Source organism: Ixodes scapularis, unplaced genomic scaffold (genome assembly GCF_016920785.2).
Source record: "Ixodes scapularis isolate PalLabHiFi unplaced genomic scaffold, ASM1692078v2 ptg000686l_1___fragment_2___debris__unscaffolded, whole genome shotgun sequence".
In the NCBI taxonomy this organism is placed as follows: Eukaryota; Metazoa; Arthropoda; class Arachnida; order Ixodida; family Ixodidae; genus Ixodes; species Ixodes scapularis.
The window spans coordinates 18,252-33,321 of record NW_024610021.1 but is presented as its reverse complement, the minus strand read 5'-3'; the positions used below and the strand labels follow the sequence as shown (position 1 = coordinate 33,321).

Genomic DNA, 15,070 nt, shown 5'->3' with positions numbered 1-15,070 from the left:
CCTAAACCGGGACCCTTGGGTTCCCAAGGTGCTTTGCACGGCACTATGCCGCTAGGATCGCTTGGTTTTTACAAGCGGTCTATTGGCAGAGCCCTCGAAATTCCCAGGCTGCCTTGCGCATGAGGCAAGAGTATGTGCACTCTTTTACGAAGCACTCTGTTAGAGGTTAGAGCCCCTGTGGAGGTTTTCCCTATACGATTTTATTGAATGCAGTCAGTTAATACAGTTAAAACTAACTCCAATAGAGCTACTGCACTACAGCCTGTCGCAGGTTAAGAAAGCCGAACAAGCTCCACCCGCAATGCCCTCCACCTCATTTTAACAAAGCGAACGCTGCAGAGAGGAGGCGAGAATGGACTCCTCTCCAGCGTGTGCGCTGCTGAAGTGGAAAGAGTGGAGAGCTTCGGGGGAGGAGCAGGTGCTGCTTTTTTTAACCTGCAACAGACTATAATGGAGTCGCTCTGTTGGAGTAACTATAAAATATTTTAAACTAAAATTGATCAACAGATTGTGTGTTGTCACACAAGCTGATCGTCTGGACTCTGGAAGGTGCTGTCCTGCCAATCACTGGCGTCGCATTTTCCTGAAAAGTCGAAGAAGTATTCGCTTTTACTTATTTGTGTGACAATATGCGTTGCAATGGCTTTCTCCACTTGCTGAGATGTAAACAGTGCCTATTAACATAACTATGCATGCCCAAAAAACAAACAAAAAAAACACCACCTGAACAACTTCCTCGAGGAGAGGGCCGTGTTCGCGGCATCGGGCATGCTTAAAAGCCTAGAAACAAGGTGTTCTGTGGTTGGTGCGGTTCTCTATTTACATGCCTATTCAAGTGAATATGGTGCATTGAATTATTCAGCGGGCTTCAACGTTGGTTCATATAACGGTAAAAGGATTCCTTTCTTTTCAGTAAAAAATAATTAAAAAGGTTACGTTTTATAATCGTTTTATAATTTTGAAACGTGTTTTGCGGTGGTGAGTCACATTAAAGCAATCGGTAGTTAATATGCTAACGCAAATTTTTCTATTTTTGCAGTACGGACAATAAAAAAAAAACGAAGCTGGTATACAAAGAATTTAAAAGGGAACCCTTTGAAGTGCGAGCTGACGTGTCGCTAAGAAACGTAGCTTTTCCAGGGCCCTAAAGAAGCTAAGTGTTAGCAAACACTGACCGCACTATGTTTTATCATAAAATAGTAGCGATCCGAATAGCGCAAAAAGAGATCACTGTATTTCACAAACCTTAGCATGTTAACAATACAGTTTCCTAGCCCGAGACCCTTTCGACAGCCCAAAACTGGTCTGCGGGAGACCTCAACAATGAAACAGATCAAAGACGAAAACGTTCCAGGTATGGAACCTAAATAATTTCGACGTGATTTTGTTTCTCAAATTAACTCGAAATGTACGGAAACATGCATAGATGCTTGCACGGGTCGGTACAATATTTAGCATTTGGAACGCATTATTTGTTTTTTAACTCCAGCTGGTTTTTGGCAATTATATATTGCGGCAATCATATATTGCGGCGATCCCTCATTTCCACCAGAACAGAGATTAAATGAACGGGCTCACCTGTTAACATTGGGCTCTTTGTAAGAGGGTACCGAGAGTTTGCGAGGTCGCTCACTTCTTCTCGTAGGTGGTGGTGGGGGCTCGTCGGCCGTTGCTGCAAGACAGGATGGCAACGTCTCGCACACAACGGTTTCTAAGGGCTCATTTAGGCGCACTCATTTGAGTGTGATCTGCTGAGCTGTAAGCACTTGTGACCGCTTATGACGAGAGGAGACACTGGTGCCATCTATTAGGTAACACTGGAACACTTTTAATTTGCGTACATTTGACCATTTTTAAATCCGATTGCTACCAGATTTAATGCGCCAGCGTGCTTAGGAAGCGCATCCTCTCGCTGTAAGCGGTACCAAGCGGTTATGCCGACAGATGTGTGAACCTGCGTGAGCCCGATAAGAGTGGTTGTTTCGTCGAAAAACCTTTTCTTTGAAAAACCCATTGAGTGTTGGTTTTACCATGCGCGTTTCGTGGACAAACGTGACGTGCTTATTAGCTGTGGCAATAAGACGGTTCCACGAAACGCCTTTTTTTTTCTTTTCGGTGTCCGCCACTTTCGCCATTAGTTTACACGCAGACGCTTAGTTATTGGCGTCGTTCTTGGTGTTGGTGAGACGCTGAAACGTGTCGAGCGGCTCTGGATTTTAGTTTACGCAGATTTGTTTGCTTTCCGAGCCGCCCGGGCGACATCTACCGCGGCCTTTTAGGCCGCCGACGGGTCGACTTCTCATTCCCCATCTTGTCTTAAACTTGAATAAAGACTGGTACGTATAAAAATCGAGTACCAGATGATGCTCCTTTTATCATTGACTACTCCGGCAAACGCAATCGCTCATAACGCAAAAAAAAAAAAAATAACCTCGAGCGATTTGAAAAACACTGCCTTTCCGCGCGCAGAAAAACATACGGCTAAAGTTTATCAATATGGTACCCGACGAGATTTCGAGCCGGAAAGAGTTGTTCGTGTACTAGCAGACGCAGTTGATACTTAACGCTTGCGTCCGCTCTATTTGTGACATAGTACAACATAAACACCCTACGGTACGGACCGGGTTTCTTGACCGGAGGATAAAATCATCTCTAATGCAATGCATCTTGTATTAGTGTCCTCAAGTTAATGCAATCTCAAACACGAAGAAGCTTCAAAAATGCTATCTGCCAGATTGGCAACCTCCTCCCAAGGGGCTCCAGAAACTCAAAATAGTATACCAATTATTTAGAGATAATCCTGACCACCGATTAGAAACCGTACCACACTCTGAGAAATCTGCAGCGTGTATACTTTTCCGGAAAGCACTTGGGAAAGTCAATCGCTGCTATTTGCGGAAGTAGCTATGTGAATGACATCTTGCGATGTGTGCATGGCGAAACGTCATGCTGCACTGTCGCAGCGCAGGCTGCTGTTTTTCTTTTTTTACAGCGAAGCTGTTTATGGCTACCCAGGTAGCACGCCAGAGGAATGCCCAACTTGGGCAAAGGTCTGGCAAACATAAGGGCCCAACTTTGGCGCAGTTCGGTTTTTGCACCATGGCATTCATCAGTGCCAAAGTACGGTGCCTAACTATAGCCTAAGTTGGGCGATCCTATGGCATGCCAAAGTTTGGCTCTTCTGCGGTACGCCAGAGGAGTGCCAAAGTTGGTGCCATACTTGAGCCATAACTGCCATAGTAAATCCTAATCTGGGAATTCGGGGCATGCCAAGGTTTGGCATTTCTCTGGTCTGCCAGAGGAGCGCCAAAGTTGGTGCCATACTTCAGCCAGAACTGCCAGAGCAACGCCTAATTTCGGTATTTGGGACGTGCCAAGGTTTGGCGTTTCTCTGGTCCGCCAGAGGAGCGCCAAAGTTGGTGCCATACTTCAGCCATAGCTGCCAGAGCAACGCCTAATTTCGGTATTTGGGACGTGCCAAAGTTTGGCTTTTCTCGAGTCCGCCACAGGATTGCCGAAGTAGTGAAATACTAGAGCTATAACTGCCACAGCAATGCCCAATTTGGGTATTTTGGACATGCCAAAGTTAGGCGTTGCTCTGGTCCGCCAGAGGAGCGCTAAAGTTGGTGCCAGATTTGAGCCATAACTGCCATAATAAAACCAAAACTGGGAATTCGGGGCATGCCAAGGTTTGGCGCTTCTCTGGCCCGCCAGAGGAGCGCCAAAGTTGGTGCCATACTTCAGCCATAACTGCCAGAGCAACGCCTAATTTCGGTATTTGGGACGTGCCAAGGTTTGGCGTTTCTCTGGTCCGCCAGAGGAGCGCCAAAGTTGGTGCCATACTTCAGCCATAGCTGCCAGAGCAACGCCTCATTTCGGTATTTGGGACGTGCTAAGGTTTGGCGTTTCTCTGGTGCGCCAGAGGAGCGCCAAAGTTGATGCAATAATTCAGCCATAACTGCCAGAGCAACGCCTAATTTGGGTATTTCGGACACGCCAAAATTTGGCGTTTCTCTGATACGCCACAGGAGTGCCGAAGTGTGCCATACTTGAGCCATAACTACCAAAGCAACGCCTAATTTCAGTATTTCAGCCTCGCCGAGTTTGGCTTTTCTCTGGTCCGCCACAGTTGTGCCAAAGTAAGTGCCAGACTTGAGCCATAACTGCCGCAGTAAATGTTAATTTGTCGATTCGGGGCATGCCGAAGTTTGGCTCTTTTCTGGCTACCCACTGAAGTGCCAAATAAGTGCCAAAAGTGGCAAAGAAAGCCGAGAGGCCAGCCCAAGTTTCGAATATCTCTGGTGTGTCACAGAAGTGCTCTTTTACGCGTCCCAGGAGAGAAATGAAATAAATAAGCGTTGGAAGCACGATAGTAAGATGTCATCACCTCCGTTCCCAAGCCGCACGGCAATACTTTGCAGTATCGTGCCAGTGCCGGCCGAAATTCGGTTACAATATCGCTCAACTGTCCAGTTTTGCACCACCGTTTGATACCCGGCAGGTATTGCCGTACAGCTGTTTCGCCCCGGCCTAGCGTTCGCGTAATATTGTGCGAAAACTCTACGATGCGTCTGCTTCGTATTGGCCGAACGTCGTGCAAGTATGTGTACGTTACATGTCATTTGTTGCATATCCAATCACTTATACGGACAAACAAATTTTTTCGATCGCTCCCAGAAGTTTATTAAACAACTATCATTACACACAGTGTATTCTCAACATATTTTCAAAGGTCACACTTCTCTGTAAAACGAAAAGCAAATTATAAAATACAATTAACACTGTCCTCATGCCAAGCAAAACTCATCACACGTAAAACCGCGGAGAATGAAAGGAAAGCAGGGCGACTATCAGAATCATGCTTGCAGTGCACTTACTAATAAAAGAGCGATATCATGTAATCCTTGATAGATGCATAATCCAACTCAGGCACCCCACAAACACATTCGAGGAAGAAGGTTGCGCACATTCAACTGACGTCTCGTCGTCGGCGAAGAGCAGTTTTTGTCGAAGCGTGTCCAACAAACACATCACAAGTATTCCACGAACTCCGGTGCAAAAAATGACTGTTACCGAAAAATTGGCATGGACGTATTCCGACCGTTTACGACGAAAAAACACGGCCACGTCTGCAACGCACGAAAGCAACAGAACACTGAAGAGCCCAGTTCGAAAACCGTCACATCGCACACATTTGCACACCAAGTAAAAGGAGGAGAGGGAAGCTGCTTTTGTAAGAATTTTGAGTGACGGGTTAATCTTCTATAATCTTCTGGGAGGAGAATAGCGACGCCTGTGCAAATCCTGAAGGCACAAAGGAGGGTTTGGGAGGGTCCTGATAAGAGGGGAGCTCCTTCTCCCCCTCTTCTCTGGAGGGTAACGGAAATGACGTCATGTGCAAGGAGCCTATAACTAGGCAAACGGCGAAAACGACAGCCCCAGAGATCCTATCAGCGTGACAGAAAACGTCACGTGACAAATTTTCGTCCAAACTTTTTTGTCCTACGCGTCCTATGTAGAGAGGTCACGCTGAGTAACGCGTTTCGCTTCATCCTTTTGATTTGCTTAAAGCGGCTGTCGCGCTCGCTGACAGCCACACGAAGACGCAAAAGCAGGTGGGGAGGATTTGCAAAAGGCGAGGTCGAAGGGGCATCAACAACGTATAAAAGGAAAGGCCCCTTCTGCCGGTGACCTTGTCGCCTTGCCTAGTCTGTCAGCGTTCGGCTTCCATTAAAGGGGTCATGAAACGCTTTTCCAACTTTTTCCTGTTTCGCTTTCCTCCTGAACTCATAAATCGCGCATTCCACCAAACAGTTGAAGAAGACGAAAAGGGGGAGTCCCCTCTTGCTCGCACTCCCGTTTGTGTAATCCCGGACACATCCATTCTCCCCCTAGAAGATTAGCCCGTCGCTCAAAATTCAGACAAAAGTCGCTTTCCCCACCCCGTTCATTCCGAAGCTGACAGTGCTGTTGAAGCTACGTGCTCGTTGGGCAAGCCACACTTGCCACGTGAGCGTGGCAAATGTGGCTGCAGAGAATGAAGTCAGGTGATGAAAGGGATGGCTGATTGGTCCGGCAAGCGTGTAGCTTCCACCACAATGTCAGCTTAGGGCTGAAGGGAATAAGTGAGGTCCGGTTGCGTGTGACGTCAGTTTGGACCCGATAACGCGCTTTTGGGACCGCGGTTGTATCACAGTGAAAAGGCAGAGAGGTTGCGAAGGGGAGGAGGTACGAAATAGTCCGCTCTGTTTTCAAATTTTCGCACTGAAAGTCAGGCTTTTGACTTTCTACCTTTTTCTTTTGGTCCACTAACGATGTGCTATTAGTAAAATCCCAATCTAAAATGATTTATCCCAACCCAAAAATCGTTTCATGGGCCCTTTAAGGGCCTAAGAAAGATAATCTCCTTTCTTGAGAGCGAAATGGACGGGGTGGTTATGTTTTCCGGGCTTGTCGCCATCCGATAGGCCTCAATTATTTCTCTCCCCATTTGCTCGCAGTGGCCTCCCATGGCTGTCGTGCCGGTGAAATTAGGAGCGCAAAAATACTCCACAAGCCGGGCGAAGACGTGATAAATGTAATAAAAAAAACGGCTTGACATCACAAAAATAACAATTTAATTAAACGTTTCGCCTCCCATGCGGGAGGCATCTTCAGTAGAGCGCAGAGCGAGTGAGAGTCGCACAAAAAAGTTCGGTTATTTAGGCATAAAGTTTGTGTACACGTCCGGCAGGGGGCCACGGTTCTTGTTTACCAGCGATGAATCACTTCCGCGTTTGTCGTTCTGGATGAACCAAGATTCCAGCAGCTTCCTCGGTTCCCACCTTTTATCCCCCTCCAAGGTGGATGCCTTGTCAATGTCAAATTGGTGTCCTGACATCCATGCGTGGTCGACGAGTTCGGACATGAAGCGGGTGGCGGTCCTGTGCGTGTTCTTTTAGTCTTGTTTTTCTTTTTCGTCTCGTCGCTCCAATGTAGGAAGCGTCACATTCCTTGCACTGTACCTGGTAAATCACGACCCTTTCTGCCTCTGGCAGGGTCGGATCTTTTGGCTTGGAGATAACATTGGCGATTGTTCTATAGGGTTTGTATACAGTTCGTACCCCCAACGGCCCAAGGCCGCGTCCCAATGCCTCCGAAACCCTTAACGTAACGTGTTCGTTCGGCTCGATCCAGGCGCCGATGGGACATTTGTTTGTTGGTCAACAAGAACGCATTGGTCTTAATGAGTTGAAGTCAGACAGCTCCATCATGATTTTAAAGGCCGACAAAGGAAAAAGAACCGTTGTGCTTGATAGGGATGACTACATGAAGAAGATGTATGAAGTTATAAACGACAGTCACTATTTCGTGAGGCTATCAAGAGATCCCGCTGCTAAGTCCGAAAGAGAGTTAGTTGACCACCTTCGAGAGCTGAAAAAGAAAGGACGCATCAGTGACGACCTATACCGTCGTCTCTTCTCCTTTGACGCCGCGACACCCAAGATGTATGAACTCCCCAAAATTCACAAACCGGGTTGCCCCCTACGCCCGATTGTATCGTTTATTAGTTAATCCACTTACAGCCTTTCCAAATATCTGGTTATGATTCTGAGCCCTCTTACAAGAAAAAATGAGTTTAGCCTCCGGAATTCCCATGACTTTGTTGAACTTATACGCGCTCAGACCCTGCTACCGCACGAGGCTATGGTATCCTTTGATGTGATTTCATTATTTACGAATGTCCCCAACGCCCTGGCGGTTGATATCGCCCGTGACCGGTTGTTGGCAGACCAGTCGTTGTCCACTCGCACAACCCTCCTTGTTGAAGACGTTATACTCCTTTTGCGTTTTTGTCTCAACCAGTGTAATCTTAGTTTTAATGGGGACATATATCATCAGGTCAGCGGATGCCCTATGGGGAGTTCAGTTTCCGTCACCGTCTCGAATCTCGTCATGGAATATGTTGAGGAAAGGTAATGTCTGGCATTGATTTCCCCGTGAAGTTCTACCGTCGTTATGTCGATGACACTTTTGTAATGGTTAACAGAGAGAACGTAACTGATTTTCACCGCAATTTGAATAGTGTCCACCCCTCAATTCAGTTCACCTGCGAACATGAAACCGATAGTACCTTGCCGTGTTTAGATGTACGTGTCCATAGAACTAGTGAACCTTTTTTTAAGATGGAGACATCCGTATATCGTAAACCATGTGACAGACAAAACTTTCTTGACTACCACTCTCATCACCCTACTCAACACAAAAGCTCAGTTGTAAGATCGTTACTTCATCGTTCAGAAACTGTCCCATCTAAGTCAACACTTAGCATTCAAGAACTTAGCCATGTGCGGGAGGCTTTGAAAAAACGTAACTACCCCGACTGGTTTGTCAATCGCGTTAAGAAACAAATGTCCCATCGGCGCCCGGATCGAGCCGAACGAACACGTGACGTCGTGTGCATCCCGGAGGCATTGGGACGCGCCCTTAGGCCGTTGGGGGTACGAAAGAACAATTGTCAATGTTATCTCCATGCCAAAAGACCTGACCCCGCCAGAGGCAGAAAGGGGCGTGATCTACCAGGTGCACTGCAAGGAATGTGACGCTTCCTACATTGGAGAGACGGGACGAAAAAGAATAACAAGACTAAAAGAACACGCACGGGATGTCGCCAATTCCACGAACGCCACCCGCTTCAAGTCCGAACTCGTCGACCACGCATGGACGTGAGGACACCAATTTGACTTTGTCAAGGCATCGACCTTGGCGAGAGATATAAGGTGGGGACCGAGGAAGCTGCTGGAATCTTGGTTCATCCAGAATGACAAATGCGGAAGTGATTCATCGCTGGTAAACAAGAACCGTGGCCCCCTGCCGGACGTGTACACAAACTTTATGCCTAAATAGCCAAACTTTTTTGTGCGACTCTCACTCGCTCTGTGCTCTACTGAAGATGCCTCCCGCATTGGAGGCGCAACGTTTAATTAAATTGTTATTTTTGTTATGTCAAGCCGTTTTTGTTATTACATAAATTAGGAGCGCAACCGGGACATTTTCTCCCGTGAATGACTATCGGGTGCTTTGAGTCCGAAGCAGCTCTTTCGGCGTCCATTTGATGTTCTCGGAGTCGGTCGTTGAGGCATCGCCCCGTTTGCCCGATGTACCTGGTCCCGCAGGACAGGGGGATCGCGTACACTTCCTTCGGTTCCTCTCCTTCCGCCAAGATTTCTCTTTCCGGTACTCCCACGGAGCGGGCGGGTTTTGAGGTTGAAGCCGAAAATAAAGTTCGCTCTTTCCACTTTTTTTTGCGTTTCCTCCTCTCCTGCCCTCCTTTCCTCACTTCACCGCCCTCCCCCGAGGGGCCAACGCGGAGAATGGATTAGGAGACGCCTCCGTTAATCCGGCATAACCCGCCGTAGAGGGGGCGTGCTGCTTGACTAAAAATTATCTCGCTGCACAAAAAAAAAAAAAAAAAAAAAAAAAAAACGTCGCGGGCAGCGATTTAATGCGCTTTGCCGGATGCGTAATGCTTCGTCCGCCTTGAACAAGCTGGTATGCATTGGACTAACATTTTTCGAAGCGCGGCAGGTTTAGTGTAGGTGCTATCATAATGGTCCAGCAAGACTTCCCTGTCCGCCACAAGCTAGCCAATAATTCAAGGACATAACGACGGCAGCGTATTCAAACAGTGTAAAATAAAATGTATATAATATTTATAAGAACACCATCGTCTTCACTGCTTGGCTTTCAAATTTTTAGCGCCGCAAATAATCGTAATCAAAATATTTTTATAATTGAAGACCCCTCGTCGTGCATCGAACCCAAAATTACGCTTCGTGAAACATGATTCGGCGCGGGAGCAACTCGAGTCACCGTAATTTTTTTTTTTTTTTTTAACGTGGATTTTGTTTTTTAATCTTACTGAGGTACCACTGGCAGAACACGAATCGCATACTTGGAAGGATCTGAAAACTCATATAGCTGGTTGAGTGAATGCAATACTATCGCATTCGTTGAAGCTCGATTTGTTGATTCGAACTTCAACAAATCACACGCACCCATTCTCGCTATTTCTGTTTACCCAGTCATAGTCGTTCCCTCACGATGCAATACGAGTACAAGTAACGGCAGTTTATGCAATGTTGACGATACACAGCCGTGATCGCACGGTTTTTAGAAGCGCTATAAAACGAGCACAAGCGTCGAATTTCGGTACTCTGATTGATTTCTGTCTTCCCGCCGTGACACCACACGAGAAAAGCGATTTCGTTCTGTCTGTGAAACCAGGAACAAAGAAAACAAGATATAATCCCGTAATAAAACAACGCGAAATGGATCTCTGCAGCCAATACCCAACCGTTCGCGAGGTGACTGGGCAAAAGCATATATTACCTCCGTGCCTTTACATGGTGCGCACCGAGAGAGAGAGTCATACAAACTCCTTTGCGCTATTATCAACACGATTGCGTTTGCAAGCCGGTAGTTTGACTCGGCTGGGATTCGTCCCTTCTGACTTTCATAGCTCTCTATGAAACCAGAAAGGTAGATACTTTTCTCCATTGGGTTGGTTTGCCCGGGGCCTCCAGTTATTTACGGCCAAAATCACACTAGAGGCGCTTCAGCAATGTTTACTCTGGTCGACACACGTGCTCCTTAAAGATGCCTGTCGTCAACTCTTTCCCAAAAGATACTTGAAGAGCCAATCTTCGAGGCCGACGGATAACGAGGCCTTAGACCTCAAAGAAATTATAACAGAAATTTGGCGTCGTCATTCCCAAACTGGTTGCCGGACGAAATCCAGGGTTGGTAATAGTAACATAAGATACGTACGGCAGAATTCCCTGCCATAAATAAAATGATTTGGCTAACGCCAATGTAACGCGAAATAGGTGCAAAGAATTTTGCGATAGGAAGCGTAAACCGAAAAAAAGGAAAAAAAAATAAATAAAGAAAGAAAGAAAGAAAGAAAGAAAGAAAGAAAGAAAGAAAGAAAGAAAGAAAGAAAGAAAGAAAGAAAGAAAGACTGAAGAAAAAGAGAAATTAGAAAAAAAATCTCTGGTGACTTGGCCAAAAAAAATTCTGTTCATCTGATTTTTCTTGCCACGTGACCAAACAAAAAAAAAAAAAAACGAAAAAAAAAATAACACGAGAAAAAAAACCATCCCCTGCCCGGTTTCGAAGCTAGGCCCTCTTGATCGTGAAACTAGCGCGCTATCCGTTGCGCCAACATAACTTTTTTTTTTTATTTCTTTATTGCAGCCAACATAACTTTTTTTTTTCTTTCTTTATTGCAAGTTGCGCCAACATAACTTTGCCAGTAATGCTCACGCATTCCCACATCATAGGCGAAAGCTTAGGTGCCTTCGCAGTTTTTCATGCATGTGTTATTTTTATTTGTGGCAAGGGTTCACGTCCAGAATGCTTTTAGAGTTTCCGACCAAAACGAGTTTTCTTCATCCGAGTCACCTTCTAGAACCAGTAGACCGCACTGGGTCGTCCGGCTAATCAAGCAGCTATTTTCAAATTCTCTGGCGTGCCCGTCCTCGGATCCGAGGTCGCCGTTTGACAAGCTTAACTTTCTTCCACCTGGTAGCCGGAACCACCACGGCCAGCTTTGTTCCGTCCCCACTCCCTCTCGAGAGGATGGCCTCGCCCCGAGGCTAATCCCATTCTCTAAACCTCCATCCATCCAACGCTTGACCTTTCCCTCCCCGTCCCCCAGCTTCGGGAGAGAAGGTTCTTCTCTGCAGAACGTCCCGTTTGTACAGCGGCTTTAAAGTTCAGAGATTGTCCTGTCTTTATCGTCCCTTTTGTGTCTCCACTTTTTAATGTTTAAAAAGTATCAACACGCTAAAATAGGACGATTTCCGGGATTTCATTTTCATCCCCCAAGTGTGATGCGGGAACCGCGCCATAGAGCCACGGTCGTTTCCGCACTTTGTTATCGCTAGGATTTGACAGTGCTCACTCACAATGCAAGACACGCACATGGCCACGCTCGCTTTTGCAATGCGCCGCATAAAGGAATGTCCAAACAGGACACGACTCCGACAAATCGTGAAAATTGAAGCGGGCTTGAAGCGGGCGCGTCCGCTTCAATTTTCACGATTTGTAGGAGTCGTGCGTTTTGTAGTGTCCAGTTTGGACACCCCTTAATAATGATATATCTTGTTGAGACGTGCGCACATCCGTCTTGCGCAGTGTTAGCTCAATGGCAGCACTTTCTGTAAAGGCGGATTCACACCGGGGATAGCAGTCGCGCGATCCAGCTAAATCGCATCGCAAAAAAAAAAAAAAAAAGAAAAAAAAAAGTAATTAGTTGGTCAATTTGGCGTGCGCGATGAGCGAGTCCAATGCCTTCGTTGGCGAGTCGCGTCTCAAAAACTCTCGCTCCGAACGCCGTTGGTTGGCTCGGCCTCTCCGCGACTAGAGTGCATCGCAAAACGTCGGGTCAGCAAGCGACTGCTCAAAACCCGTCACTTTTTGCCCGCGATGGTCGCTTTTGCGATGAAAGTTATGGCGCGACTAGATCGCATCGCCGGTGTGAACGCGCCATAATGTCGAACCAGTCTCACGGCGCGTCCCGATATTGGCTTGTGTACCTACGCGCGAGTAAAACATCTGGCACAATTTGCGTTTGCAAAGCCTGCTCCAGCCGCGTCAAAACATTCAGCCAACCTTTGGACTGCAGAAATCAAGAGACAACCAAAATAAGATAAAGTTGCCAGCCGAATAAAACTTGATTTCTATTTAATTAAGATGAAGACCACCCGCGTACATCAAATACCTCATCAGCCGAACTCCAAGGTAGTAAGCCTAGTTCTGGCACTTGTTTGGCACCTTTGGCCCGTCGCTGCCAGATCACAGCCAAACTATCGGGAAGCGAAGCCTAACTTGGGCACTCGCTTGGCGACTTGGGCCCAAAGATGCCAGATCTCAACCGAACTACAAGGTAGTAAGCCTAACTCTGGCACATTTGTGGCGATTTTGGCCCGAATGTGCTAGGTGACAGCCGAACTGTCAAAAAGTGAAGCCTAACTTTGGCATTAGTTTGGCGATTTTGGCCCGAAAATGCCAAAGCTCTGCCGAACTACAAGGTAGTAAGCCTAACTCTGGCACACCTGTGCCGATTTCGGCCCGAATGTGCCTGGTGACAGCCGAACTGTCAAAAAGTGAAGCCTAACTTTGGCATTAGTTTGGCGATTTTGGCCCAAAAATGCCAAAGCTCTGCCGAACTACAAGGTAGTAAGCCTAACTCTGGCACATCTCTGGCGATTTTGGCCCGAATGTGCCAGGTGATAGCCGAACTATCAAAAAGTGAAGCCTAACTTTGGCATTAGTTTGGCGATTTCGGCCCAAAAATGCCAAAGGTCTGCCGAACTAACGGGCAGTAACCCTAAATTTGGCATTTGTTAGGCGATTTAGGCCCGAAGATGCCAGATAATAACCGAACTACCCGGGAGCGAAGCCTAAGTTTGGCACTTGTTTGGCGAATTAGGGCCAAGATACCCAGACTGTTGCCAAGGGAGGTCAGGTTTGGCACTACTTTGGCTTCTTCGGGCTTTTTAATGCCCTAAACTGCCAGACGCAAGCCAAGTTTTGGCCCAGAACTCGGTGCTGCCTGGGTAGGGTTCCGTGGATTTTTCGTGTGCGTCAACAAAAACTCAAGTCCCAAATTCGACGCAAAATCGCTTCATTCTATGGAAAAGCTTACACGTCTCATCACTTGGATATGCATTTCCAGTACACAAGTTATCAATAGGCACCATTTTCAAGATCAGTATAAACTCGGGTAGATAATAATTGTTTCTCAAAGATTTACCGCTGCGCGACCCGCGTCGCTCTTGTCTACGCCCGCACCGCCCTCTCTTTGTCGTCGTTCCAAGCGCTTGCGTGTCTAGTTTCCTTTCCTTCCGCTTTCCCGGGGTGGCGGTCCCGTCGCGCCTGTCTACTTTCCTCCGGCCCCTCGGGGCGGGTCTGTCACCTGTGTCGTGTGCTAAACAGCTTCGCTGGTCATCCACCTTCCCTAAATAAAATAACTCGTGATTTTTTTTTTTTTAATCTTTAAACAGGTTCGTTTTTTAAGTGCTTTGCTGGAAATCAGTCACTCCAGGTTTCCAAGAGTGATTACCTGAGGAAACTAAGAGCAGTGTGCACCACACCTTCATCAGGCTTTTCTGCTGATTTCTCCTGGTCGGAGGTGGCTGCACGACTCTGCAGCCAGAAGGGCGTTTTACTGCGCTCGCTCGTCCGGGAAGTTGAGACTCGTCCACTCCGCGAAGCTTCGGGGGCAGGCTCAGCTTTGTCAGTGAAGGGCTGTCCCGGTAAAACCGTTGTTTGTTTCGACGCCCCTGGGGTTTCATCGGCACGTGCGTTCTTCGACGTGAAGAATTTATATCGGGGGTTCTTGGTTGGAGTCTAAAAGGAAGTGTTCAAGAATAAATTGGAGCAAGAACCTCAACGGTAGTCAGCACTTTCAGTCTCAGATTGGAATGCATTGTACATCTACGTTTTGACGCGCATACCAGATGAAACTTGCATTTCGAGGAAGGAAACCAAAAGTTAATACAATGAAAGCGACGGGAGAATTAGAACGTCAGTTATGATAACACTCAACATCATGTTCTAGATGTAAGCAGGCAGCAATATAAAATATAAATAACAACACCCTTTTTCGTCAAAATACTGCATGGGAATTGGAATACCTTCTTGACATTACATGTGGCAAATCATCTTGATTTAATCTCTTCAAAGTAGCATAACGCAAGATCTATAAAGTTTTTTTTTTACATATTCACAATAACATGAGACTTGGTATTAGGACCGGATCACATATAGGTTGTGCTCACGTCATCGGCGCGTATGTGAGCTAGTCTCTTCAGAAGACATGCTTATTCAAGACAGGCGCGGCTGTAAACAAAAGCACGTTCAGCACGTCCTGCGGTGTCTCAGTTTCCCACTTGTTTCTTTTCCACCTTACCATTTATTTTAAATGGCAAGGATTTTTTAATAGTGTTGCTCTAAACACGAACTGACAGTGCACCACACAAAATGCTTCATAGCTGCTTGTTGGCACTAACGAAAAATAAAG

The 15,070-nt window shown here is 46.7% G+C and overlaps 1 protein-coding gene across 2 annotated transcripts; it reads right to left on the bottom strand.

Moving 5' to 3' along the window:
• Nucleotides 1-396: 396 nt before the first annotated feature.
• LOC115321238 lies at nt 397-14,367 on the bottom strand. 2 transcript variants are annotated; one of them, XM_042287968.1, is made up of 3 exons: nt 14,111-14,367; nt 1,579-1,672; nt 397-583 (listed from the first exon to the last, which is right to left on the bottom strand). In XM_042287968.1, exons 1-3 carry the CDS (start codon nt 14,340-14,342, stop codon nt 565-567), a joined length of 345 nt encoding a protein of 114 aa, XP_042143902.1. In that variant the 5' UTR covers nt 14,343-14,367; the 3' UTR covers nt 397-564. The 2 variants fall into 2 exon arrangements, with proteins under 2 accessions (XP_042143902.1, XP_042143901.1); XM_042287967.1 differs by having other exon boundaries at nt 14,142-14,363.
• Between the last annotated feature and the right edge of the window lie 703 nt (nt 14,368-15,070).

Excerpts from the sequence above, each read along its gene's own strand:
- LOC115321238 (XM_042287967.1), bottom strand. The coding sequence starts at position 14,342 with ATGAAACCCCAGGGGCGTCGAAACAAACAACGGTTTTACCGGGACAGC. Across the intron at positions 1,673-14,141 it reads AGCAGAAAAGCCTGATGAAG|CAACGGCCGACGAGCCCCCA; the intron begins GTGTGGTGCACA and ends CCTGTCTTGCAG. Across the intron at positions 584-1,578 it reads AAAGAGCCCAATGTTAACAG|GAAAATGCGACGCCAGTGAT; the intron begins GTGAGCCCGTTC and ends TCGACTTTTCAG.